The sequence below is a fragment of the Antennarius striatus genome, chromosome 21, assembly GCF_040054535.1.
Source record: "Antennarius striatus isolate MH-2024 chromosome 21, ASM4005453v1, whole genome shotgun sequence".
Taxonomy (NCBI): domain Eukaryota; kingdom Metazoa; phylum Chordata; class Actinopteri; order Lophiiformes; family Antennariidae; genus Antennarius; species Antennarius striatus.
Window position 1 is genome coordinate 13,045,161 of NC_090796.1, and position 24,164 is coordinate 13,069,324.

The following is a 24,164-nucleotide window of genomic DNA, read 5'->3' on the forward strand; positions in this document are numbered from 1 at the left end:
CAACATGGGATTGCACCCAAAACACACATGTATTGTAGAGGAGCTTGAAATATCCGACAGACCTTAGGCATCAGATCCCATTGAAGGCATCATGAAACAAATAGCAGGAAGAATGATCCAATGGATGTTTGTGTTTTTTCATTAAAGTTGCAGCAAAGCGTCTCCAGTTTTTGCAGGGTTGTTTTGTGGGAATCTGACTCATGTCATTTCTTGTGGTCATGATCTGGATTGGAACTCAACTGATTTGGGATCGTGGGGGAAAACAAAAGTTAGTCTTTCCCAAGGGGAGAAACCACTGAAACTGTGGGAAAAGTCTTTAACATAATATCACTGTGCCCCACAACAAATTTCCTTAAATATTAAGTGTCTGAACAGCCAAATTTTTGGCATTTTGGCTCGAGAAATTATTCAAGGAATAACTTGAATATTCAGGCTTTTTAGTAATTATTGTGACTCTAAAACTTTGCGGTAAGGTCTCATAAGCTTTGCATTAAAATAATTTAAAAAAAAAATGAATTGGACGATACAGTGTGATACAGCTGAAATGAGAAAAAGTAGTTTTTTAAAGACTGCCCCCTACCCTGCAGACAAGCCCCAAAGCAAGCTGCTATTAATCCAAACAAGAGCAGTGATGATAATGAACTGCAATGTAGAAGTGGAACAGACACAGATTATCTCCCTTCATAATTCCTACAATGACCCTGAAGTTCAAAGACAGTGATGCCGACACGTGCCGCCTTAGCTCCTGCAATATGACCCCAGCAAATAAATTGCTTCATTTCTTTACCTAGAAAAACACATTGAAGTCAAATCTACACCATCTGAATTGTCTTTTTTAGATTCTTGAGAATGATGGTCATAGGTCATTATTGAAGTTGCATTAACGTCTTAATTTTCTTTCTGGAACTGTTTTTTGTAGGGAAGAGTGGGGAGGGACTGTGGGTGAGAAAATTCTATAAATCTGTGGTGCTCCTCCTTCTGTTAAGTGTAGAAAAGGCCCACCCAAACACCAATATAGACAGTGGTTGTGCTCTGCTCTACTCTTTGATTCCCATTTGACGAGATTGTGTGCAGATGTGCATCCATATGTAGGATTGTACATCAATGTGTGTGGCACCAGAGTCCCTCTGGTCATGTTTTGGCTTTTATTTGTGCATAAGACAAATCTTTGGAGTCAATTTTGAACATATTTACTTGTTTGTTATTTGTGACCTTGCTTCATTACAGAGTTAGAGGCTCCCTATTGTGGTTAGGTGTTCCTGACTAGCATTCCCTAGCTGGTTTATAGTTGCTGAGTGTAAACATTTAGTGACAGACAGCCTTAGTGGTGAACTTTAACTGTGGTTATGATCATGGTATTTGTTTATAGAAGTGTGGAAATTATGTACATAACACTATCTAGTGCCAGAAACTAATGTAACAGTGCGCAACTCCATTTTTATACATTCATATACTTCAGCAAGTCTTATATACAGGTGAGGGAGGGTAAGAACATGAAGCACTACCTGGAGAGGGAAACATTTTCCAGTTGAAGGTTTCAAATTTCAAATAGCAGACCTGGTTTCTAAGGTGTGTTTAGTGTATTTTACATTTTTTCTTATGTATTATGCTGTAAAGTGCAGTTTCATTTAATGAAATTCGAAACAATAGTGACATGAAGTTATTTTACTGTGCTTACAGCAAATTTCAGGAAAATGAGAGTCATTAGAAGTCATCAGCGTTATAACAACTTCTGATCTGGTTTCCAGCTGCTCACACGATTCCTGTCCTTCCCTCTTTCTCTTCATATCTATATCTGTGATGTCCTATGAGAGGGGTTGCTTTTGGAACGGGATCAGACGGCTGAAGGTCAGACCGGTTTAGACTCACTTCCCTTCACAGCTGGATGAATGATGATGAAGGGGAAATGGAAGGTGATGCAGAGGGAGTTGTCCTCTCTCGTTGAATGTGCTTTGCTCTCAGACTCTGTTAAAACTCTTGTATATCATTTAACCTTCGACTTCAGATTATTCACTTCCCAATTCAACGTGATAATGAAAAAGCACAAAGACACCCTGTTACAATTTAAAAATCTGATTCAGCCTCCATGCATCTATAAATAGTATTTGTTGGAGACTTTTGTGACCCGTGAGTTTCTGTAATCTCTGTACTGTGTGTTTTATCTAAATCCTCCTAAATGAGAGGAGAACAGATGGATCAGTCAGCGCGCTCCAGCGGATTGAACTCTGGTCTCACTTTGTCCTGTCTCTTTTCTTCATCTAAACACATTCTGTAGGGCTGGTGAAAGCAAAGGCTTTGAGAAGGCAGAGTTTGAAGGAAAAGAAACCCCCAGACATCTACGAATCAGTCAAACTCTTCTTCTGATTCTGTGTTTCTGTATCTTCAAGCTTCATTCTGCCACCATCTTTCCATGCTTTGCCCAGCATCTTGTAAGCTATTGTTTGTAACTTTCCAGAGGCTATTATGCTCATGTTTTGGGTAGGCAGTTTGCTCAGACAAAGACCTCCGATTGACATCTGAACAATGGAGCAGGCACTCGGCAGCCTCCTGATGGAGGGGAGGACAGTACACAACAGCTCTTTATCTGTAACACCAGGATGTTGGCACAGATTCTCAGAGTATTATGAACGGATTTATTCCACGTGGTTTTATATTTACACACAATGCTGACATGTGAGATAAATAACCTTTAATCTGTAATCTTCTTATTGTCCAGTGTCCCACACTGTCCAGCACACACCTGAATCCAGTGTCGGCGTTTGTCATGCCAAGTTGTGCGTGAGAACTGGCACATGTATGCTTTTAACAGTGTAAATGTTCTATTCGTAGTGTTTGTATGACTTAATTTGAATGTCACTGTTTGTTTAGATTCTTTTAAAAGTTTAGAGACGATAAGATTTAACAGGTCAACTCTCAAGTATAAAGTCAATGTTTAGGAAATGCTGATAAACCAAGAGACTTGCTGGGATCTGCTGACAGCCTCAAGGTCTGTGAAGTCAACAGAAACTGTTGTTAGTGAAGTTCAAGTCAGAATTTTATTTAGAGAGATAGAAATCTCTAGGGTTGCTTTGAGTTTATATGCCAGTCGGATTAAAACCATTGTCACTATTACTTTTCGGAGGCCTGTCAGGATAATATTTCCAATATGGTTTTGGTCTTGTTTGGGAGGCAGTGGTTTGGCATCCAAGAAGAAAGACACTATTCTTCTGTCAGGAGGAGCCAGGATCCCAGATTTCTTTGGAGAGGAAGGAAGTCAGGCAGGCGGCCCGGACTGGAAAGAGAGGAGCCAAGAGAGATGAAGATAGAGGGATAATCTGAGTGAGAGAGAGAGTGTGAGTGTGTGAGTGTGAGAGTGAGAGGCATCTTAATATTTTAAAATAGTGATAACAAAGTTTATCTTAGGTGTCTTATGAAAAACCTGAATTCAAAGTGAATGAGTGGAACCTGAAGTAGTCAGATATTAATGCCCGAATGAAGACATGTGATTATTGGTCATCTCATTCCAAAACAATGACCATTGAAATCATCATCCTCCAGGTTATGAGAATTTTCTGCATGTAAATGCTCCCATTTTGCCCCAACAGCACCCTGGATGTTTGACCCTGATGTTGATCAATTCATGTCAATCTTCAAATTCAACTAAAAGACTTTGGATAGGTTTAAGGTCATGACGGTTCAGGCCGGTCACATTCTCCCATACCGCTTTTTTTAAAATTGGCTTTGTGTGTGGGGATATTGTCCTGTGAAAGCAGGAAAGATATGAACAATAGCCCCTGACACGATGCTGGAAACTCGCCTTTGTCTAAAGTACATTGCTGCTGCGTGAACACAAACTGTTTGAACAGGGAGACACTGGATCTTTATTGACACATTTGTGGTGTTTAATATCATGACTTCCTTATTGACAGTGATGGAGGGCATGATTTAAAAAAAAAAAAACCTTCCGACAGCCGTCTGTGAAACTGGTGGCCTTGAACAGATGGAGACTAAGCTCACTATTTACATTGCAGCGTCTGAACGTCTGTTTAATAACAGCTAATGATCAGTTTTTCAAGCACAGTCAAGTGTTGTGATCACAGGCTAACTTCCATTGTTATCATATAACAATCTAAGGGTTATAAATTAACATTTTATATAGTTCATCAAATTACTGTTAATATCAGTGACTACATGATGTGTGTTTAATATGCTATCAAAAAAGCTCACAGTGAATTTATTCTCTAAAGGATGCAAAAAGATGTAAATTTTAATAGCTTTTAGTACCCTCCTTCCATGTCTGTGATTTGATAACATTCCCAATCATCCATCCGTTGCATTTCCTCAGGTTTGAGAAGGGAAAGATCTACAGCTACATCGGAGAGGTGGTGGTGTCAGTCAATCCTTACCGTGCCATGAACATCTACGGCCGCGACACCATAGAGCAGTACAAGGGCCGTGAGCTGTACGAGAGGCCGCCCCACCTGTTCGCCGTCGCTGATGCTGCTTACAAAGCTATGAAGAGGAGGAACAAAGATACTTGTATCGTCATCTCAGGTGACACAGGAAGCCCCCACTCACTCCCACTCTCCTTTTGAGTCACACTGAATTTACAAAGATGCTTCACTTTCTTGTTTATTGTAATACCTGCATATGTTTGGAATCATATTTTTAAAGCAAATTTTCATCTCCTTGCCCTATACATTATAGTGAAATTAATAATAATAAAACATCCATTATAATCTCGCATCTTCTCATGTACTTGTTTTCTCTCCTGAGACAGGAACCAGGGGCAAGACTTATTGAAAAAATTATTTAACACCTGTGTTGAGTTGAAAATAATCTATAACAAATACAGTACATTCCTCGAAGCTCTCAGAAGATGAGGCGCCGCTCAGTGGTCAGAGGCGGAACTGCATACTTTAAAATACAGTATTTTAATCTCTCTATTATGACAAGGAAACGATTGGTTTTGTGTTAGTCTGTTACTGGGCAAAAATATTTTGAAGCAAAAAGCCAAACTGGACTTAATCTGTCGGCCTTCATGTCATATTTTTATTTGGTTCTGTTATTTTATGTGGTATATTTTAACTACAGGGGAGAGTGGAGCAGGAAAGACGGAGGCCAGCAAGTATATAATGCAATACATTGCTGCTATCACCAATCCCAATCAGAGAGCTGAGGTTGAAAGGTGAGCTGCTATTGACACTGTTACACCTGAAAACACTGCAGAATGTGTGCACAGGATGGGTTTGGCAACCAAACAGCTTTATTATCAGATAACGATTCTTATTTATAGTTTCATTTTTTTTTAATCACACATCTAGCACAGAAATGTGTTTTGCAGCCAAACCTACATGATTTAGTGTGCAGGAAATGCTCAACCCATGTAGTTTTTACCCATGACAACAAATCTTTAAATATATGTAGTACCTGGCGCCATGATGACTATGTTGTCCTTTATTTTCTATCAGAAACTTTATTGCCGTTTGTTCAATTTTTATTGTAGTTAGAGGTAAATCATTTTCACCGTCTGGTGAATGAATGCTGACATGAATACTGAGATAAAGTTACAAGCTCATGTCATTGATAGCTGAGTGGGTGTGGACCCCACACACAAGAGGAGAAATTGTGTCGGTAGGTGAAAACTTAATAGTCGTGGTTGGAAATCTAAGAGAATGAAAAGGGTGTTGAGTCAGATCGTGGTTGTATTGATTACATTTCAGGTGTGCTTTTTTAAATTCCATGAATGTGAAGGGTGTTCCCGATAAAAATGGCTTCACCTAAACACATAAATGTAAGAAAAACAGTCTGAAGGAAGCAAAATGAAGTTTTGATTTGAAGCAGCGGAAATGAAGGTCACAGAGGTAAGTTTTCCTCTTGAAAAAGATTTTGAAGATCTTTCCAGGAGGAAGTTTTTGAAAATCAGTAAGAATAGAAGGTACAGTTAAGGCCCAACGTCCTGTGACCTGATTAAAAAATCAACACCACGTTCATCTAAAGAGTTTGACATGAGGAATGCACCCACATGCATGACACTCTTTTTCTTAACCTGTAATATGATGCTGCCTCCTTACAGGGTAAAAAACATGCTGCTTAAATCTAACTGTGTTCTGGAGGCCTTTGGGAATGCCAAGACCAACCGCAATGACAACTCCAGCCGCTTCGGCAAGTACATGGACATCAACTTTGACTTCAAGGGCGATCCCATTGGAGGTCACATTAACAACTACCTGCTGGAAAAGGTAACGGCATGCCACAAATGGGTGGCTGATGACAGCGACAACAGTGGTGTCATTTATTTAGACTGAGAGTATTCATGTTTCTGGAGAAGGATGTTTATTTGAATAATGCTCAATCTGCAGAAAGAGGTTGGAAAAAGACATGGCTCCACTTGAAAAGGTCTCAACCTCAACAACATTTTTGCACGACTGGCTTTGCTCTGTAAATGGACAGTAGGATTAAGTTATGTTACATTATTCTTTCTTTTGTGCTTCTTTTTCCAGTCTAGAGTCATTTTCCAACAGCCAGGAGAGAGGAGCTTTCATTCGTTCTACCAGGTGGGTGTTTGTCTCCTCCTGTTTGCATTCGCAGAAAATATGCACAGTATGTGCACAGCGTAATTTGTTTTTGAGATCTAACAGACAAGAAGGAATATGAATACATCTAGAGCATCCGAGTCCTCAGGTGTTAGGTTATAAGCGAAGTGTGTTTCTTTCAGCTGCTCAGAGGAGCTCCGGATTCACTTCTACGCTCTCTTCACATCCAGAAGGACCCGAGTGCTTACAATTTCATCAAGGTTGGAGGCCAGATCAAGGTAATGGAAGTAGTAAACAAGCATTTAACTCAAACGATTAAAATCAAAGAACTCAACTCTCAAAAAAAGTCTGCGAGATTGTCATTTATAACTAATTGCATTGCACAGGGATAAATTTCAGTAACAAATCAGACATCTGATGTCAGAAAAAGGACTGTGTCATCATTTTTTTTAAATTTTTAAAGCTGTGTTTATACCTTCACCTTTGTGTGATCTTCATGCAGAGCGAAACCATCAAACATCCAGACGTAATGAACACAACCCAACCATATAGCTGAGGCAGGGCTTTGTCTGGTCCTACTTTTGTGTAATGACATCACAGTTCAGCACTGGCTTGTAATTGAATTAATGGCAATTATTTGATATCTCTGAGCGATTAACTGGACGAGAAAAGCAGTTCAGTTCGATAAGTGATTCAATCAGTTATAACATCCTGTCAGTGTTTTGTTGTCTCTGACATCTTTCTTTTCTCCCTCCAGTCCTCCATTAATGATGGGGCCGATTTCAAAGCCGTGGCTGACGCCATGAAAGTGATCGGCTTCACGGGGGATGAAATTCAGACTGTTTACAAGATCCTCGCCACCATCCTGCATCTGGTAGTACCCTAGAACATTAAACCCTGTTTCTTTCCTGGCTAGTTTTGGAATTTGCTGATGATTTCTTAAACAGTGGCAAATTATTTAATTTTTACACAAAATGGAAATTTTTCTAGATGGCGCTCTGCCAGATCCAATCAATGTCAGCAAACATGCTACCATGATTAATTGCTGAAATGTGAAGTTATCACAAACACATGACTCCTTTGTAGTTAAATGGTGAAGTTATTTTCCATTTCGAACATGCATGAGATTGTAGTGATGTCTATCGACACTTCACATTCCTTCTCCCAGAAGAGGACACAATTCACTCAGGGTGAATTAAGTGAACAGTCCCAACTTTAGCTGACGCTTGAGCTGGATTGGGGTGATGAAGTCATCACCTCTCTGGTATTTTACTTGCAAAAAGGTTATTGGCTGATGTTATTCATTCATTTATATCAATGATCCCATCTGCTGAGGGCGTTGTTTCCATCGCTCCAGAGTTGGAACTGCAGGTATGCAGGCTGGCGGGCAAACAGAAGACGGGAAAAACAGATATACAGTATTGCACAAATAATTTTATGTCATATTTTCAACACACATTTTTGTGCATTCCATATTTAAAATACACAGATATTGACCACTTGTAGGATATATTTTTATTATTATTTTAGTAATATTATTATTACACTAATATGTTGTGGGAGGGTGTTACACTGGAGCCCTCTAGTGGCTAGTTGCCACTGTTTTAACCGCTGATCAATTATAATACAGAGACAGGAAATTGGGAAAGAAGCTAATGTGATGCAGTTTTTCTTATTAACACTGTACTATTTTTTAATCTGTATGAACTAAGAAATCTAGACTACACAAGTTATGTAATTATGGGGAGTTGTGCTGTTGATCTACAGGGAGCAAGGGAGTTTTATTTCTGTTTTCAGTCAACAATTTATGGGCTCTAGTTTCATTTGTTTCCTTGTAGAACCAAAATGAAATAAATTAATATCACTTTTCACTCAGCAGTAAGCTGTTTTCTCTCTTGCTGCTAGGGCAACCTGACTTTTGGGGTGGACGGTGATGTGACGCTGATAGAGAACACTAAGCTGGTGTCCATGATCAGGGAGCTGCTGTCGACCAAAGAAGAAAACGTGGAGAAAGCTCTGCTTTTCCGCACAGTGGCCACGGGTCGGGACGTCATCGAAAAACAGCACACGATACAAGAGGCCAGCTACGGACGGGATGCCCTAGCCAAGGTTACTGATGGAAAATTACACATTGGTGGTCATTACATGTTGGTAGTCAGAAAACACTGGCTCACTTCTGTAAGTAGCGACATTTTGCTAAATTTGCCATATTGACAGTGATTCCCTGAAGTTGAGTCACACAGTCATAACTCCAGACAGATTTAAGACCATCACTATGGGCTGTGGTCTGGAGCTGGCTCATTGATGGGCGTGACCTTTTACTCTCAGCGGACCCATCTGTTACTTTTAATTCTGTGTGACTGTGCCCCGGAGAAAGTCACCTGCTCAGCAGCTTGTAGCCAATCAGTCCACCTAACACTTATGAATGTTTCTATTGCCATCAGGCCATGTACGAGCGTCTGTTCTGCTGGATCGTGGGGCGGATCAATGACATCATTGAGGTGAAGAACTATGATGCCAGAGTCCATGGGAAGAACACGGTCATCGGGGTGCTGGACATCTATGGTTTTGAGATTTTCCAGAACAACAGGTTTGAATGAGAGAATATTTTGATTTAAAAAGCACATGTGTAAAGAACATTTTCAATCAACATTATCACATGTCTGTGGCATTACTACTGGATACAGATGCATCCATATCAAAGAGTAACATGAGCTCTCCTGTTTTTCCTGTGCTGCAGCTTTGAACAATTCTGCATCAACTACTGTAATGAAAAGCTGCAGCAGCTCTTCATCCAGCTGGTGCTGAAGCAGGAGCAGGAGGAGTACCAGCGAGAAGGGATCCCCTGGAAACATGTAAGGCGAACATTTTTTGTCCTACTGCTTGTAGCTAATAACTTGTTGGATTTATGGTTTGGGAATCTCTTTTCTTTTCGTCTATATCTTTGCCTGTTTTAAAGGCATTTCCTCTGTGTCGTCTTTTTTCCTAGATTGATTATTTCAACAACCAGATCATTGTGGATCTGGTGGAGCAGCAGCACAAGGGCATCTTCTCCGTGCTCGACGAAGCCTGTATGAATGTCGGCAAAGTGACGGATGAGGTTTTCCTCCAGGGACTCAATGGCAAGCTAGCCAAACACGCCCACTATACCAGCCGCAAGGTAGGACGCACTACACATTAATCAGATGTGTCATGTTGAAACGGTGTGAATCTGATCAGACTCATGATATTTGTGGTTGTATTCCATTGAAAACAACAACTCCCATGAGCCCTTGCTACTTGCATCTTCTCTGTGGGACCCATATTTGCAGATATTTGATTACTTTATGTTGGTTAAGCACTAATAGCAATACCAGTGTCTTAGTTTGACTGAGACACAACTTATCAATCATTTAAGATCATTTTAATGGTCAATATTTTTATGGTTATTGCAACTCAAAAGTGACACTGAATTAATCAGTGTTGTCAACTGAACACTTATTTTTTATGTAGTTTTGAGCAGTATAAACTGTTGGCCTACCTAAATAAACACATTAAACACCCATAGAAATAACTATGTCCTGCCACCCTCTACCCAATACTCCTTTTCGACTTGACAATTTTTTTCTCACACATTTCTGCAATACAAAACATTGAAAAGACCAGTAAACATTCAAATAAACAGCAAGTATGATATCAGATTGTGATGATGTAGAAGGATGCTCTAGTAACCTGAGAACGCCAGAGGGCAGATGACACCATGCTGCCACGAACATTACTGGCAGTGAGAGGTGATCCGACATGATCCTTTTAGTTCTGATAATCAGGAAGCACGGCAGTCTATCTGGTCTAATGGCTTGCTCGACATTAGATGTAGTCAGTTATTACTGATGTGAGGCAGGTGCATTTCAGCGTCTCAGATCAGATGTCAGTCAGTCATCTTCAGATTACCACCGCTATGTCTGCCGCAGTGGGTCACGGGGAGCCGGAGCCTATCTCGGCGGCATAGGGCGTGAGGCGGAGGACACTCCGGGCACGACGCCAGTGCACCTCGGAGCCACACACAAAGACATACAACCACACACACCCACACTCCTACGGGCAATTTGGAACGGCCAATCAACCTGAATTGCATGCTTTTGGAGGTGGGAGGAAGCCGGAGAACCCACGCAGACGCAGCATGCAAACTCCGCACAGAGCGGGACTCGAACCCGTATCCGCCGTGTTGTGAGGCGACAGCGCTAACCACTGCACCACTGTGCCGCCCGTCTCAGATGTCAAACACAGTAAAAGGGTGCTCAGTGTTCTTAGCGGCCACTAGAGGGCATCAGCTTCCAGAGAAAACCGGCAGGACTGATCCGACACTAAGTGATGTCACTGTCAGCCAATGGCAGCGTGCGGAGCTGTGTTAGAATGGGTAATGAAGGGAGAAGGAAGCTGCGAGATGCAGGGGATGTATTTACAAATTTATGAGAAGCAGTAAGCAGAGAAACGGACACAGGTGAGAGAGCGGGAGACAGAGAGAGGGGCGAGGGGGTGATGCAGAGAAAATGAATTCTGGGAAGTCTCAGGCGGATGCTGTACATTTTATGAAACACACTGCAGCCTATTCAGAAGCAACCACATTTTCCCAGTGTAATGTAGAGGGATACATACACTGTTGCCCCCGAAAGGGAATAAAACACACCATGACAAAGGAACTATGCACAGGTGAAGATTGCCCTGTACTGTGGGCTGTATTGATTCTGAAAGTTCCCTTTACTGTCATCACGTTGTCCTTCTTGTTACCCTGTCACCTACTCCTCTGGCTTTAAAGGGCGTGATATGAGGGGTACGAGCCCAGACCGATGCAGCTGGTACTTCCTGGAACCAATTTTGGAAGGAATCAATACTTGCGAGAAATATATTTTTTGCCTCTACTGTCTGGAGTCCTGCTGCTAGGCAACATTTATATCTTAGACTTTTTTTTCAGGAGCGAGTGTGAATTGTTTGGGGGCTTCGATTTTTCTCTGGGGGCATTTTGGCCAGAATAGATGGTGTATATTACCATTTAGATTAAAGAAGTAGATTCAACCAGAGACGACTTTTGTCCTGACATTTATTAATGGGCAAATCTGTTGAAGCCCCTTCAGCTGATTTAGCATTTATGAACTCTTAATACTGTTGCGTGCAGGTTTGCGCTATATTTGTGTATAATTCCCCTATATTGAGCTTGTCGCAGACATGCCCACAATAAATAGTTGTGGATGAAATGCAACATGAAGAAAAGACAAAGAAATGATCTCTCTGCACATTAGTGTGATCTAAAATAGACGACCTAACCCACACTGGTGATGCAAATTAGGCATTTTGGAAGTTGTGAATATTAAAAGCTGCGAGGGAACGGAGTGTACCCGATCTCTGCACACTTTAAACACCTATCATTACTCTCCAGCCTCATAAGTCACATCTCTTAAAGTCTGTCTGAAAATGTGTGTGTAGACAATGAGGAAAAGATGAGGAAAAGACTGAAGGATAAAAATCAATCATTGGTATTAGTTGTAGACTATATATATATATATATATATATATATATATATATATATATATATATATATATATATATATATATATATATAATCTCTTCCATTAACAATCACATGACTGACTGTGGATAAAGTTGAATAGGTGCCTTTTAGGGACAGAACCGTAGAGAATTATCAAAGCACGCCACTGTCCAATCATCTTTGGCTCTCATCAACCTGCATTCATTTGAAGACAACAAAACATCCAGAAGCTATGAGCATGAAAAGATATTTTGCTAAAGAGCTGGTGGAGGCCAGAAGAGCCTTAAAGGATTGTTAATATTAGTCTTTCTTTTATCAGGTGGCTAAAAATATGACTGAATGGAAGCTAAACATGCTCCATGTCTGCAGGAGTAAACAAGCAAATCTGGAAACATGTGGATGTTCAGTCAGATCGTGTTTTTGGTGATGTTCACATGTCAAGAATTTAAAATAATGAGACTTGGAACTATGAAGAAACTTAGATTTTTGTTTTGCTTACCTGAAATAAACCTTCTTTTAGGAGAGGGATCAAGCCCCACGGAGTCAGTTGTGTGGGGCTAGAGTTAAAACCAAGTTACTGGTGAAAAAAGATATTGCATTGTTTGTAAAATGGAGAAATTCACAACAATGACCCCCAGTGGTCGCATCTGAAATGGACATAGATAGATAGATACTGTATATATTTTATTAACCCCAGAAGAAATATTTGTACCATTTATTGCAAAAAATCCTGTGTCATACCTTGGGACATCCTTTAGGTTCATGTTCAGCACAAATGGCATTGGTTCTTTTTTGGATATTGAAGCAGATTAGAAATATGAAAGTGAATTAAAGTACAGTATGACAAAATTATTTGTGTGTGTTTATGAAACAACTTGTTCTGTAACTTCACAATAAAATGTGTTACACCCACGCCTCCACTCATCAAAGGTAAGCGTATTGAATATCATTATCTGCTAAATGTGCATCAGAAGCGTTGCTACCAAGAAACAAAGGAAAAAAGAAGAGACGTTAAAGAAAATGAGTCAGAGCTCTTTTCCAAGAGATGTTCCTGCAATACGATCTGTGGCGTCCGTCTGCACCGATGTTCTCACCCCCCTGTCTGTATTGAATGATGCTCAGGCCTGTTGTCTGTGAACACGTCCTGTTCTTGTCGTTAACCCTGTCCTTTCTTGCAATCGCCCGATGCTGCATGTGCGTGGTACAAGTACATCACACTTTCATGTATGAGACAAAGATAGAGGCTAGTCCTTTTGGATCTGATTACAGATAAAAGCATGACGACAAAAAGCATGGAGACAAAGTTTAGATCACTAATAAATGTGCTTTGAGTTGGCCTTCACGTCTCACGTGGCATGTTGCTTTGCAGCCTAGTGATGGAACATCCTTTTCATTAGCTTGCAGGCTTCTCTGGGGAACCATGTTTTTTGCTTTGTATGATTTTTTTTCCCTCTAACCTATTAGAATCAATGAATTCTGATGTACAGTGGATGATATTTATTAATAAGCCTTCCCTTGGTTGTCTGTGTTTCGTAGTAGAGGTTGTAGAGGTTATTTAGTCTACAAATGTAGAAGTATAAATAGTTTAATATACAATACCAAAAGTAAATTAGCATTAAGCTCAGAGTGTTGCATTTGCTACACGTTAGACACAATTTTTTTCTAAGTAAACTGATAAAAAATAAAAACTATAAGTCACAAATGGTAAAAGAAGACAACCATTACGAGAGTGCTTGGGACGATTACGACACGGCAGAACAAATTCCTCGATCAGTGATAACATGGCGAACATGACGGCGTCTCTTAAACTGTGACTGCGCCGCTGAGGCCAATAACGAGCTTCTGCACGGGGTCACATTTTACTTTATTATCATGAACCCAGGTTTATACCAAGTGAGTCCCACGAGCACCGTCACTATCGCTGTAAATCCTCATCGCTGTACCCAAGGAACAACAATCTTCAGCTGAAGATGCTTCCCTGTTCATGTGCTCTTTGGTCCTGTTTGAGTAATGTTTGCTAGAACTGAGTTTTCATAAGGGCTACGCTTCAGGGGTATGTTTTATTGTCTCTGTCAGGATTTGATCACATTTATATGCATGAGCTCTAAACGTGCGTGTTGCACGTGTAGCTGCAGCATACTAATGCGAGGCGAAATATGGTTGTTTTTGTCCTCCGCCTGCCGCCACATGTATGATGTGCTACAGCTTCTGATAACCACATGTTGGTGACGCTCATCACAGAGGGGTTCTGTGCTCATTAGCTCCAGGGGGGCACAAGGTCATCAGTAGCCACACAGGGAAATCTTACTGAAGCACATATGAGCAGAGGCTGTAGCAGCTCGGTGTGGAGATGTTTGAGGGGTGTTAGCTGCGCTCTCAAATACTGTATGAATCCATCTGGGGAGTGTAACTCAATAATACCCCGACAGCTGCCCATCAGCGCATTGGGCATGAAATACAAAATCCGTCTTCTCATCTGCTGCCTTGGATTAGCTCCTGCGGCCCCTGCAGCGAATTCTTGACATGTTTGGAGACAGTCAGGCACCTCTCATCAGGGGTTCTGGCTGTGGGCTAGCGATTGCCAGAGGATGGTGAAAGGAGAGAGGGTCAGATTGAGGTGGGAGTGTGGAAATAATCTGTGAATACAGGAACTGTAAAATTGAGAGAAATTTCCCCAACTTTACTTTTTATTGTAGGATCAGACATTTTTTGGGGAGAGACTCAGGTCAGGACAAGTTCCCTCAAATCAAGAAGCTATTTCTAGTTATGTTAGTAAGTCATATTGTAAAATATAATACTAATGTTCCTTATCTACAGTTAGAAATATCCCCGTCCCCCTCGGCATCTCTGAGAGGTGAGATATTTTTCCTTCTCCGTTTGTTCACTGGTTTTAAATTTGGGGTCATGTCTGTATTTACATTTTTTTCTTCTTTTTTTTTTTTCATTGGCTACATCTACAATTCTGTTGTTTTTTTTATGTTGGAGTTTTCTGGTGTTAATTTCAGGAGCTGAAGATCATTCTAGTTTTGGTGTCATTCTTTCGGCAAAAAAATACAACCAGTATGTTTACAAGGTACCCAAACAAATAAACAGTTTGTGGTGCTGGTTTGTGATCTGTCCATTCTGGCATACACTCTCTCTTTCTCTCTCTCTCTGCCCCCACCCCCATCCCCCCATTGGCTCATGCTTACGTTTCTCCTTCCTCTATTTTGTCCTCTTATTATTATGACCTTGTTTTCTTTTACTGTGCCCTCCCACACCAAAAGCAAGCAAGCAAGCATACATGCATGTGCGCGCGCACACACACACACACACACACACACACACACACACACACACACACACACACACACACACACTTCAGTCAGCTTTATAATTAGCACCTCCTCTGTGTCTGGGCTTCAGCCTAATGTTAAGTGTGTGTGTGTGTGTGTGTGTGTGTGTGTGTGTGTGTGTGTGTGTGTGTGTGTGTGTGTGTGTGTGTGTGTGTGTGTGTGTGTGTGTGTGTGTGTGCGTGTGTGTGCGTGTACACGTGTAAAGTGTGACTGATTGTAATGGATGAGGACCAGTACATCTTCCAGTAGATACAGGCTGTGTGTCTGACAGTGCATCTGTTTCTGTGTGTGTTTGTCCTGTAACTGCTGGTGGTGTTTAGCCCCCCTGTGTGTGTGTGTGTGTGTGTGTGTGTGTGTGTGTGTGTGTGTGTGTGTGTGTGTGTGTGTGTGTGTGTGTGTGTGTGTGTGTGTGTGTGTGTGTGTGTGTGTGTGTGTGTGTGTGTGTGTGTGTGTGTGTGTGTGTGTGTGTGTTTGTGTGTTACAAATTAAAATATATGCTCATCTTGACTGACAGAATTTAATCGGAACAGGCTTGAAAATACAATTCTAAAGCTAATTTTAGGGATCTTTAGAGACACTACTTTAACACTACATTTTTAACTGTGATTAAATACTTTTTTTTCTCATTTTCTTTCATTATTTGCCAGCCTTATTCCTGCTAGCAATGAAAACTTCAGAGAACGTTACTGGAAGCGCTTTAATCCTCAATGGATTTGTGAAGTGCCGGGGAGGTAAATGGTTTTGTGATTCCCCAGAGGAGTTTCACTTAGAGCTGTCAGATATTAACTTCAGATCCCAGCATGGTTTTCATTAAGGCTTTAGACTTGAATCAAGCCTGACTGATGAATGTAACTCTCTGATGTCAACGCTTCTGGTTCGCTGAGGTTTCTGTTGTGTTTACTGTATTTTCTCTCAGAAGAGACTTTTTTTTTTAATTGTCTCAGACAGTGTTTTTCTGTGAGCACTGATCCCACAGGCTATCACAGAGACAATCTAATGGATCCACTGGTGGAAATGGCATCGGTGCATGCGGTTGTAAAACTGATTTAACCTTTGATGCGCAGTTTTGTGTGAAACAACACTAAACGTTGCAGCATTTTTATTGATACCATTTCTAGTCAATGCATCTAAGGGTGAGAAGAAACAAACAATTACTGTAGCTGGAGCCCAGACATGGTTAGCCTAGCTTAGCATACAGACCAGAAACGAAAAGGAAACAAGGATCCTAGCTTGGTTTAAAATTTAAAAACGAGCACATAGCACACTTTCATCTCATTCATTTATGCATCCCTACTGCCAACCAGCCTAAATACAGTCATAAATATCACACTCAGTCTTGTCACCACCTGTCACAATACATTCACGTCCCCATTTTCTTCCTCTCCTTATACGACATCTCTGTTGGCCCATCCTTGGATTATATTCATCACATTGCACATTTCATCCTGTCTTACTCTATTTTCCTCTCTTCCCACCCTGGCTCTTCTCTGGTTTTATCCACCCTGACAGTGTCGATGTTCCAGTTTCGCTGTATCAGGACCACCAGTAGTTTTGTGAATCGTAATTAGGACCGAGATTAACCAGAAAAGAGTAAAGACTGATTAAGACTGAAAAAGAGTCTATTGATGTGTGTGAAGCATTGTGGTCCACCATAAGCTCATCTGTTTTTTCTGATATTAAGCTTCAAGAGGTTGCCATGGCCACGATGATGCATACAAGTATGAATCAGGACAAACACTGACAAATCACTTTATCATTGCTCACTGCTGCCCGTCTGTGTCTCTGCAGCTCTCGCCGACCGAGAAGAGTCTGGAGTTTGACAGAGACTTTCGTATCAAGCACTATGCAGGAGATGTTGTGTAAGTATCCGAAAGTTTAATTTATTCAAGAGTCGCTCCACATTTTTACAGTTATAGCTATTTAAGAATCTCTCTGACCCTGTGTGCAACATTTTACAAAGAGCGACCAAGCTGTAGGGGGGAAGTGTAAACATTGTCGTAAACAAGAAACACAAACACATTAAAATACAGATTTTGTCTCTTTCTGTTCAAGTTTATTCATAGATAACATTTAAATCAAATGTGGTTGATACTGTGCAAAACTGAAAGGAACAGCACAGCAGTCGTAAAAATGACACAGGCCCGTAAATGTTATAAAAAGTAGTAGAAGGGTGCGACATCAACAAAAAGTATTGGTGATAAAATGCAAGGTAATGTTGAACTATAACTAAAACAGAGTAATAACTACTGGATCAAGCTATAAACAATAAGATTATTAAATAATTAAAGCACCAAACACAAACAGAAGGCTGCAGAAATAGCTGCGCCTTTTTATTTGCCACTCGTAATACAACCAAAGATAAAAAATACACCTTCAATTAATGACCCCCCTCCCACCCTTACATGATGGCACCTCCTACCAATCCTTAAAGTAGTTGGACATCATCCAAATGACTAAATCACACATGCTAAGCCCCCAGAAAGTGCTCTCAGGGAATCGTGTTGAGCCCATTTGTGGAGGTTAAGTATCTGCTGCCCCGGTGGGGAAAATGGGTGGGGGCTCCAGCTTAGGATCAGGGTCTGACGGGCACATTTGATTGATCCCTGAGCCACTTAGACCGGGCACTTATCAGATCAGATTCATTACTAGCAGCCCACATTAAAATAAAAAGCATATTAACACACGCAGATATATTTAGATGAACTCCAACCACAGTTTACGCCCCAATGGACACTTTATCAGTTTATTATCATCACTCATGCATGTTGGAGGGGGATGTGTAAACCCACATGCAATGTTTGACAATGAAATCAGCAGCCTTGTTTAAGATTCTAAGCTTCTGCTTCTGGATTTTCATGCAGACTTTTGAGAATTTAATGAGCAGAAAAGGGTGTGAGAAATGGGAGGAAGGAGTAGGTAACAGCTCTGTGGATGGAAAAGTTCACCGCGTAGGTCGCAGGAGGAGATTGGTTCATTGATTGCTGCTGCGATGAAGATATGTTAAAAATTGAGCTCATGGTGTTCTACTAGTAGAGCCCTTAACACCAGTCGGTCCACGTGAGGTTTGTTGGTAATCATGTGCAAACCTTTAGAGACACAGTGTTCTGTTGGCTCCTCGCAGCAGAAAAACACCACACTAAGGGTACATCATCTCAAGCTGCTTCTGGTATTGAGGTGACTGTGGGTTCGGAGAGGAAGGGCATGAGTGCAGATCGTCCAGGCAGGAAGGAGGAGTTCATTGATTTATTGACAATGTGACAAGCTTGTAGACGGGGAGGTACCAGTTCCAGGGTCACGGATGTAGACGCAGATGGCACAACAGTGAAAAAGCTAATGAGCATGTGATCAAGGCTATAGTCGTAATCAGAATCTGTTTCTATGTATATATATAAGAATAGTCTGCTTCTTAATGCGTAACAGCAAACTGGACAGAGTGCAAACGGAGGTGTGTGTGTGGGCGTTTACGTCCGTCCTTCCGTTCACAGGTACTCAGTGGTCGGATTCATAGACAAGAACAAAGACACTCTGTTCCAGGATTTCAAGAGACTTCTGTACAACAGGTGACACACACAGCAACACGCTACACTCACGTCCACATCCTCTGCACTGTTTCTTTGCAACATTTGAAATCCTTACACAACTGTACAATGATACACTTCCTGTTTGGCTCCAGTTCTAACACAGTGCTGAAGGGGATGTGGCCTGAGGGCAAACTGAGCATCACTGAGGTCACCAAACGACCTCTGACGGCCGCAACTCTCTTTAAGAACTCCATGATCTCATTGGTGGAGAACTTGGCCTGCAAGGTGAGGAGTGAGGATCGACGAACCATTTGATGAGCGTCACATCCAGCACTTTAGCGGAGGCTAAACAATCATTACAAGCAATTACTCAAATCAACAGCAATTTGTACACACTGACCATCGGTCTCCTACCTTTGGCTGAAAGTAGTTTAAACTCATATTTGGTGTTTGTTGACTCACAGTCGCCCCCTGTTGCATCCTACAGGAACCGTATTACGTTCGCTGCATCAAGCCAAACGATGTGAAATCCCCTCTGCTGTTCGAGTATGAGCGGTGCCGCCATCAGGTGGAGTACCTGGGACTGCTTGAGAACGTCAGAGTGAGGCGTGCCGGCTTCGCCTACCGACAGACGTACCCTCGCTTCCTGCAGAGGTAATTAATTACCTTAGCCCAGTGATAAACCTCCTTTAAGCAAGAGCTATTTTACTTAAATGTTTGACTATAATCAGAAAATATTTTCTTCATCATCCTCTGGTCTTACAGCGGTTCTTTGTTGTTACATCTAAAGACTGAAAAATGAATCCAATTGAAAGTGCTTCAAAATCATTTTGGAATTTTGTGAAACTTTGGGCTTTGATTCTGATTCTAAAACAAATCTTAATGTTATAAATATGAGTGAAATACAAGTGTCTTTTTCTCTCTTTGAAGGAGGAGACAGGAGGGACAAGTCGTATTTTCTTTTAGACTTGCACCTGATCATTAATTGGTTACTCACATTCGCTGCTTATATAAATAGAATTTTAAAAACTTTTTAAAAACATGTGCAATTTTGAAATTTAGCTCAAACATCTACGTTTCCATCACCAGCAGTGTGTTGCTGATGCACTTCGATAGGAATACATTTGTAATTAGCAGAAATTAGCCAATAATTTCCGCGGCACTGAAGCAATTTCACTAAGTGATTGGTTGATCAATGGAGAGTAAATTGACAACAATCTGCCTGATCAATTTAACTGCAATTATTTAATCACGCAGAAATTGCAAGCGGTCTTTGGTAATCACAGCCTCTCATATGTAAATTTCCACACAGACTGTGAATGGACAGATGTGGATCATTGGAGTCGTCTCATTTTAACCTGCAGAGAAAAAGGCACAGCAAAGCCCCAGAATGCACCACACTATGACACCATCTCTCTGTACACACATGCTATGCACATTGTGTAAAGGATAAGGTTACTTTCATATCACACAGATACACACTGTACTGTATTTATAACCATCACTTCTAAGCACTTCACACACTTGTTGTCGCTTTGCCCTGATTTCCCAGCTGTAATATTTGCCCTAATAGATAAAACTGTGGTGGACGGAGGATTAGGCATCAGTTCTTTGCATAACAAGTTGTCTCCTCTCTTATCTTCCTTTCTTGCAGATACAAGATGATCTCAGAGTTCACGTGGCCGAACCACGACCTGCCGTCGGACAAAGACGCCGTGAAGAGGCTTATGCAGGGTTGCGGCTTCGACCATGACGTGGCTTACGGCAAAACCAAGGTTTTCATCCGAACGCCACGCACCCTGTTCAGCCTGGAGGAGCAGCGAGCCGAAATGGTCCAGAGGATCGTGCTCTTCCTTCAGAAGGTGTGTCCCACTCCCTCCGTAGCATAGAAACTTAGATACAGATGGGAATGACTCGTTATTGATCTGACCCCATAGAGACTATTTAGAACATCACTGATTCTTTACATTTGTCTCTTCTGACTTGAATGAATCAAATCAACGCCAATTTTTGCCGTATTTGACAATAATGAAATAGTTTCTCTCACCAGTCATGATGAATACTCCTGATCGTTAATGACTTCTGTCTGAGGGCTTTCAAAACCATGAGGCTTGAGTTCTCATTGAAATTTTCTAGCTCCTATTGTGCGTGCAAATACATGTAACCTCAAAAACTAAAAAGAAATTGTCATTCAAGCACAGTATTTTCAGTGTTTGTCTAATTTTGTATTATTAGTCTGTTATTGCAAAGGCTGAATATGTCTGCAGTGTCTGTTTCCCTGTCTGAGTTTTAACCCACGCAGCTTTTAAAATGCTAAACGGTTGAGTGGAGGGTTATAATTTGAAAAGATTCTGTTTTGCCTATTTTTAAAAAAAAAAGTTTTTTGTTTTGTGGTTTGTTTGGTTGCTTTCAATTTGGTCTTCTGGAATTAGACTGCAACAGATGACTGGGTAATGTTTTCATGCAAATCGCCCTTCTTTTTTTAGCTCAGAAAATGAGCTGGGGGGTTGCGGGAGCCTATCCTAGCAGGCACATGTTGCCAGTACATCGTAGGCTTTGTTGCTAACATAACTTATGTATAATTAATTAAACACAGGTAAAGTATGTATGTCTGGTCGTTGATAAATATATGTTGTTGTTTTTTACAGAATTAATATGGGGTGGAACGGACTAAAATGATTTTAGTCATTTTGAATGGGAAAATTTTGTTTGAGATACTAGGAAGCTGCAAAATGCCATTTCTGACTGACAGAGGGGGAGAAAACCCACTTTGCTTTCACCACCTGGGCACTTGAAACACGACATCCCCCACCTGAAATGCAAGAGACTGATGCTGTCTACGTCTCCCCCTCTTCCACAGATTCCTATACATCTTTCCTTTTTTCTGGAGCTACTTCCAAGCTCTCAGACAACAAAGGCGTGCCCAGCCAAATTAACCCCTGTGCCGCATCGATCGACTGACCTCTGTATTGATCTGTTGGACCCTTCCCGCAGACACACCAGAAGCCTTATCCCTCCACTTTTTTCCCACGGGGGAATCTTGTCTTGTATCTCACAGGATAAGCAGGTTTTAATAACAGAGGGAAAGCCCGAAGGAATCGCGGCTTTTCCACACAAAACAAACATCAGAGCACAGCAGATGCATGAGAGCGGCGCCATTTATCTTAACCTCTGTCGATGTTAGTGCCACGCATGCATTTATATACTCTCACCGACACAGGCCAAATCAAACAGCGGCATGATGGCAGTGTTGACTTCCATATCTGTGTTACTCAAACAAACGTCCCACCCTGAGTCTGATCTACTGTGCCAAGCAACCCCCTTTATCAGCTCCTGGCACACCCACCACCTTATGCCAGTTGGGACCACGACGCCAGGATTGTCAGCTCATGTGTGGGGCTCAAACATGCTCCTCATTTTTCCATTTTCCTTGTGTACTCATAATAATAGCCTTGCTTCAGTAAACAACAGCAAAACAACAACCAGTGTGTAGACACGTCCTGAAGTCGGGTGCCTTTATGACACCGTTTCCTGTCCAGATCTTTAGGTCATGTTTGTTTCTGTGTTGTTGTTTTTACCCTCTTTTGAATTACCGTTAGTGTTCCATTGACGAGGTGGAGTGTCCTAGAGGGTTAGGATCAGACTGGGAAGAGTGGGCTCCTTCACAGCTCCATTTAATCTTGATAGTCACCCCATTCTTCACTCCTTTCTTACTCTGCTCGTCTTTCCAATCCAGAGCCGGTCAATCTGCCCCAGATGAAATCTATTCCAGTTGGGATTGGACCCATTTACCGGTGATTGTTCGGCATCCTCCTGCTTTCGGTCTGGCATCCTCAGCACTGGAGCCTCTCTCTCTCCATCATACTAACCAGTCTTTGGTGAATGGAAGTGAATCCGTCATGTATAGTAAATACAGATGTTATAAATTAAACATAAACCAACCCCCTCTTGCACTTTGTTTAAAATGAATATTTCATAAATTCAAACTCAGCCATCCACGTTGCGTTTACTGTCGACGCTTGTCAGACCAGCAGCAATGATGAGAAAAGAGACCTCCCCCCCCGTGTATCCATAGCGGCCGCCTTAATTGCTTTCCAAAGCTTGACACAGTCTACATGTAGCAGTGGGTTTATCAGAAGAGTGTTATGTCTTGGGTAGTCAGCTTTCACAACATTGCCATGGGGGTGGGTAAGCTGGAGTGAAATGAAGACTTCTAAATAGGATAAAGGATCTTTATTTTGTGTTCTTTCCCGTTAGATAACTCGTGTCTGGAGGCGCTAAATGGCGCTATATCAAATATGTGGAGAATGTGGTAAAGGGAGTCGACTGTGGTTGGCTTTCTGTGACACATGGGAATAATGGGCTACTTAACGCTAGGCTAACCCTGACTCCAGAACTGATCTGTCTCCTTCTAGACCTCAGCAGAAACACCATCTCTAATCCTCAGATCCCCTCCAATCCGGCAAAGCTATCACCTCCACAAGAATGATCAGAGTGAAAAAACCGCAGTCGTTTCTCGATTAAAGCATCTAAAAACATTGTCATGATATCGCTTTTTGGTAAAACAGGCTGTATTTTGAAAGAAAGGAGCTTCCCAAAAAGATACGATTGACCGCATTTTGTTGATCAGACTGGATTCAAAAGGAACTCCACCAGGAGGCTTTAGGTTTTTGCTGATCAGCTAATCAATGCATCGACTCTTTGACCCGTCGTTGGTGGATATTTAGGGTTGTTAATGATGAAGAAAAAGCAGTACCCACTGGAATCCGTCTAAATTAAATGCATGTTCTAAATCTCTAAGGAGAATCCATAAAGCAGCACAGCAGATATTTAATGGATTCATCCATTGTTTTCAGCTCCAGTCTGTCCTACCAGTAGATAATTAGGATCCTTTCCTCATAATAAGGAAACATCCTGTGCAGATGCTTTCATGATCCTCTGAAGACTCTTACTGTTCTACATGATGGTGTGAATGTAGACAGTATTCACAGATATTAATGGATGATCCATCCATGCTTATTGTGTCACTTCAGGCTAATTCTGCTGACCATTGTTCTTACAATCTATTTGGTCCCATTCCATCTACCTGACGGATGGACCGCCCAGAGACTCTCATTACGTTCTTCAGCACTGACCCGTCTGAAGCTGTATTATTCAAAACCACTTTGAGCACTTTCTAATCGTGGTAGGCCACGTTAGCCCAAGGCTAAACATCTTTTAATGAGAATCAGTGTCTGTAAAGGGGTATTAGTGCTACTGGTGGGTGTG

The 24,164-nt window shown here is 41.4% G+C and overlaps 1 protein-coding gene across 2 annotated transcripts in view; it reads left to right on the top strand.

Moving 5' to 3' along the window:
* myo1d (myosin 1D) overlaps positions 1-24,164 on the top strand; it is a 60,265-nt gene that overhangs the window by 9,051 nt on the left and 27,050 nt on the right. For both annotated transcript variants that reach the window (XM_068304784.1, XM_068304785.1), the window contains 15 exons: positions 4,325-4,533; positions 5,074-5,167; positions 6,056-6,221; positions 6,483-6,536; positions 6,698-6,793; positions 7,273-7,389; positions 8,421-8,624; positions 8,960-9,105; positions 9,256-9,370; positions 9,505-9,675; positions 17,164-17,234; positions 18,861-18,935; positions 19,049-19,181; positions 19,384-19,550; positions 20,551-20,758. In XM_068304784.1, the coding sequence (XP_068160885.1) occupies positions 4,325-4,533; positions 5,074-5,167; positions 6,056-6,221; positions 6,483-6,536; positions 6,698-6,793; positions 7,273-7,389; positions 8,421-8,624; positions 8,960-9,105; positions 9,256-9,370; positions 9,505-9,675; positions 17,164-17,234; positions 18,861-18,935; positions 19,049-19,181; positions 19,384-19,550; positions 20,551-20,758 (2,026 nt within the window). The remainder of the gene's footprint in view (positions 1-4,324; positions 4,534-5,073; positions 5,168-6,055; positions 6,222-6,482; positions 6,537-6,697; positions 6,794-7,272; positions 7,390-8,420; positions 8,625-8,959; positions 9,106-9,255; positions 9,371-9,504; positions 9,676-17,163; positions 17,235-18,860; positions 18,936-19,048; positions 19,182-19,383; positions 19,551-20,550; positions 20,759-24,164) is intronic.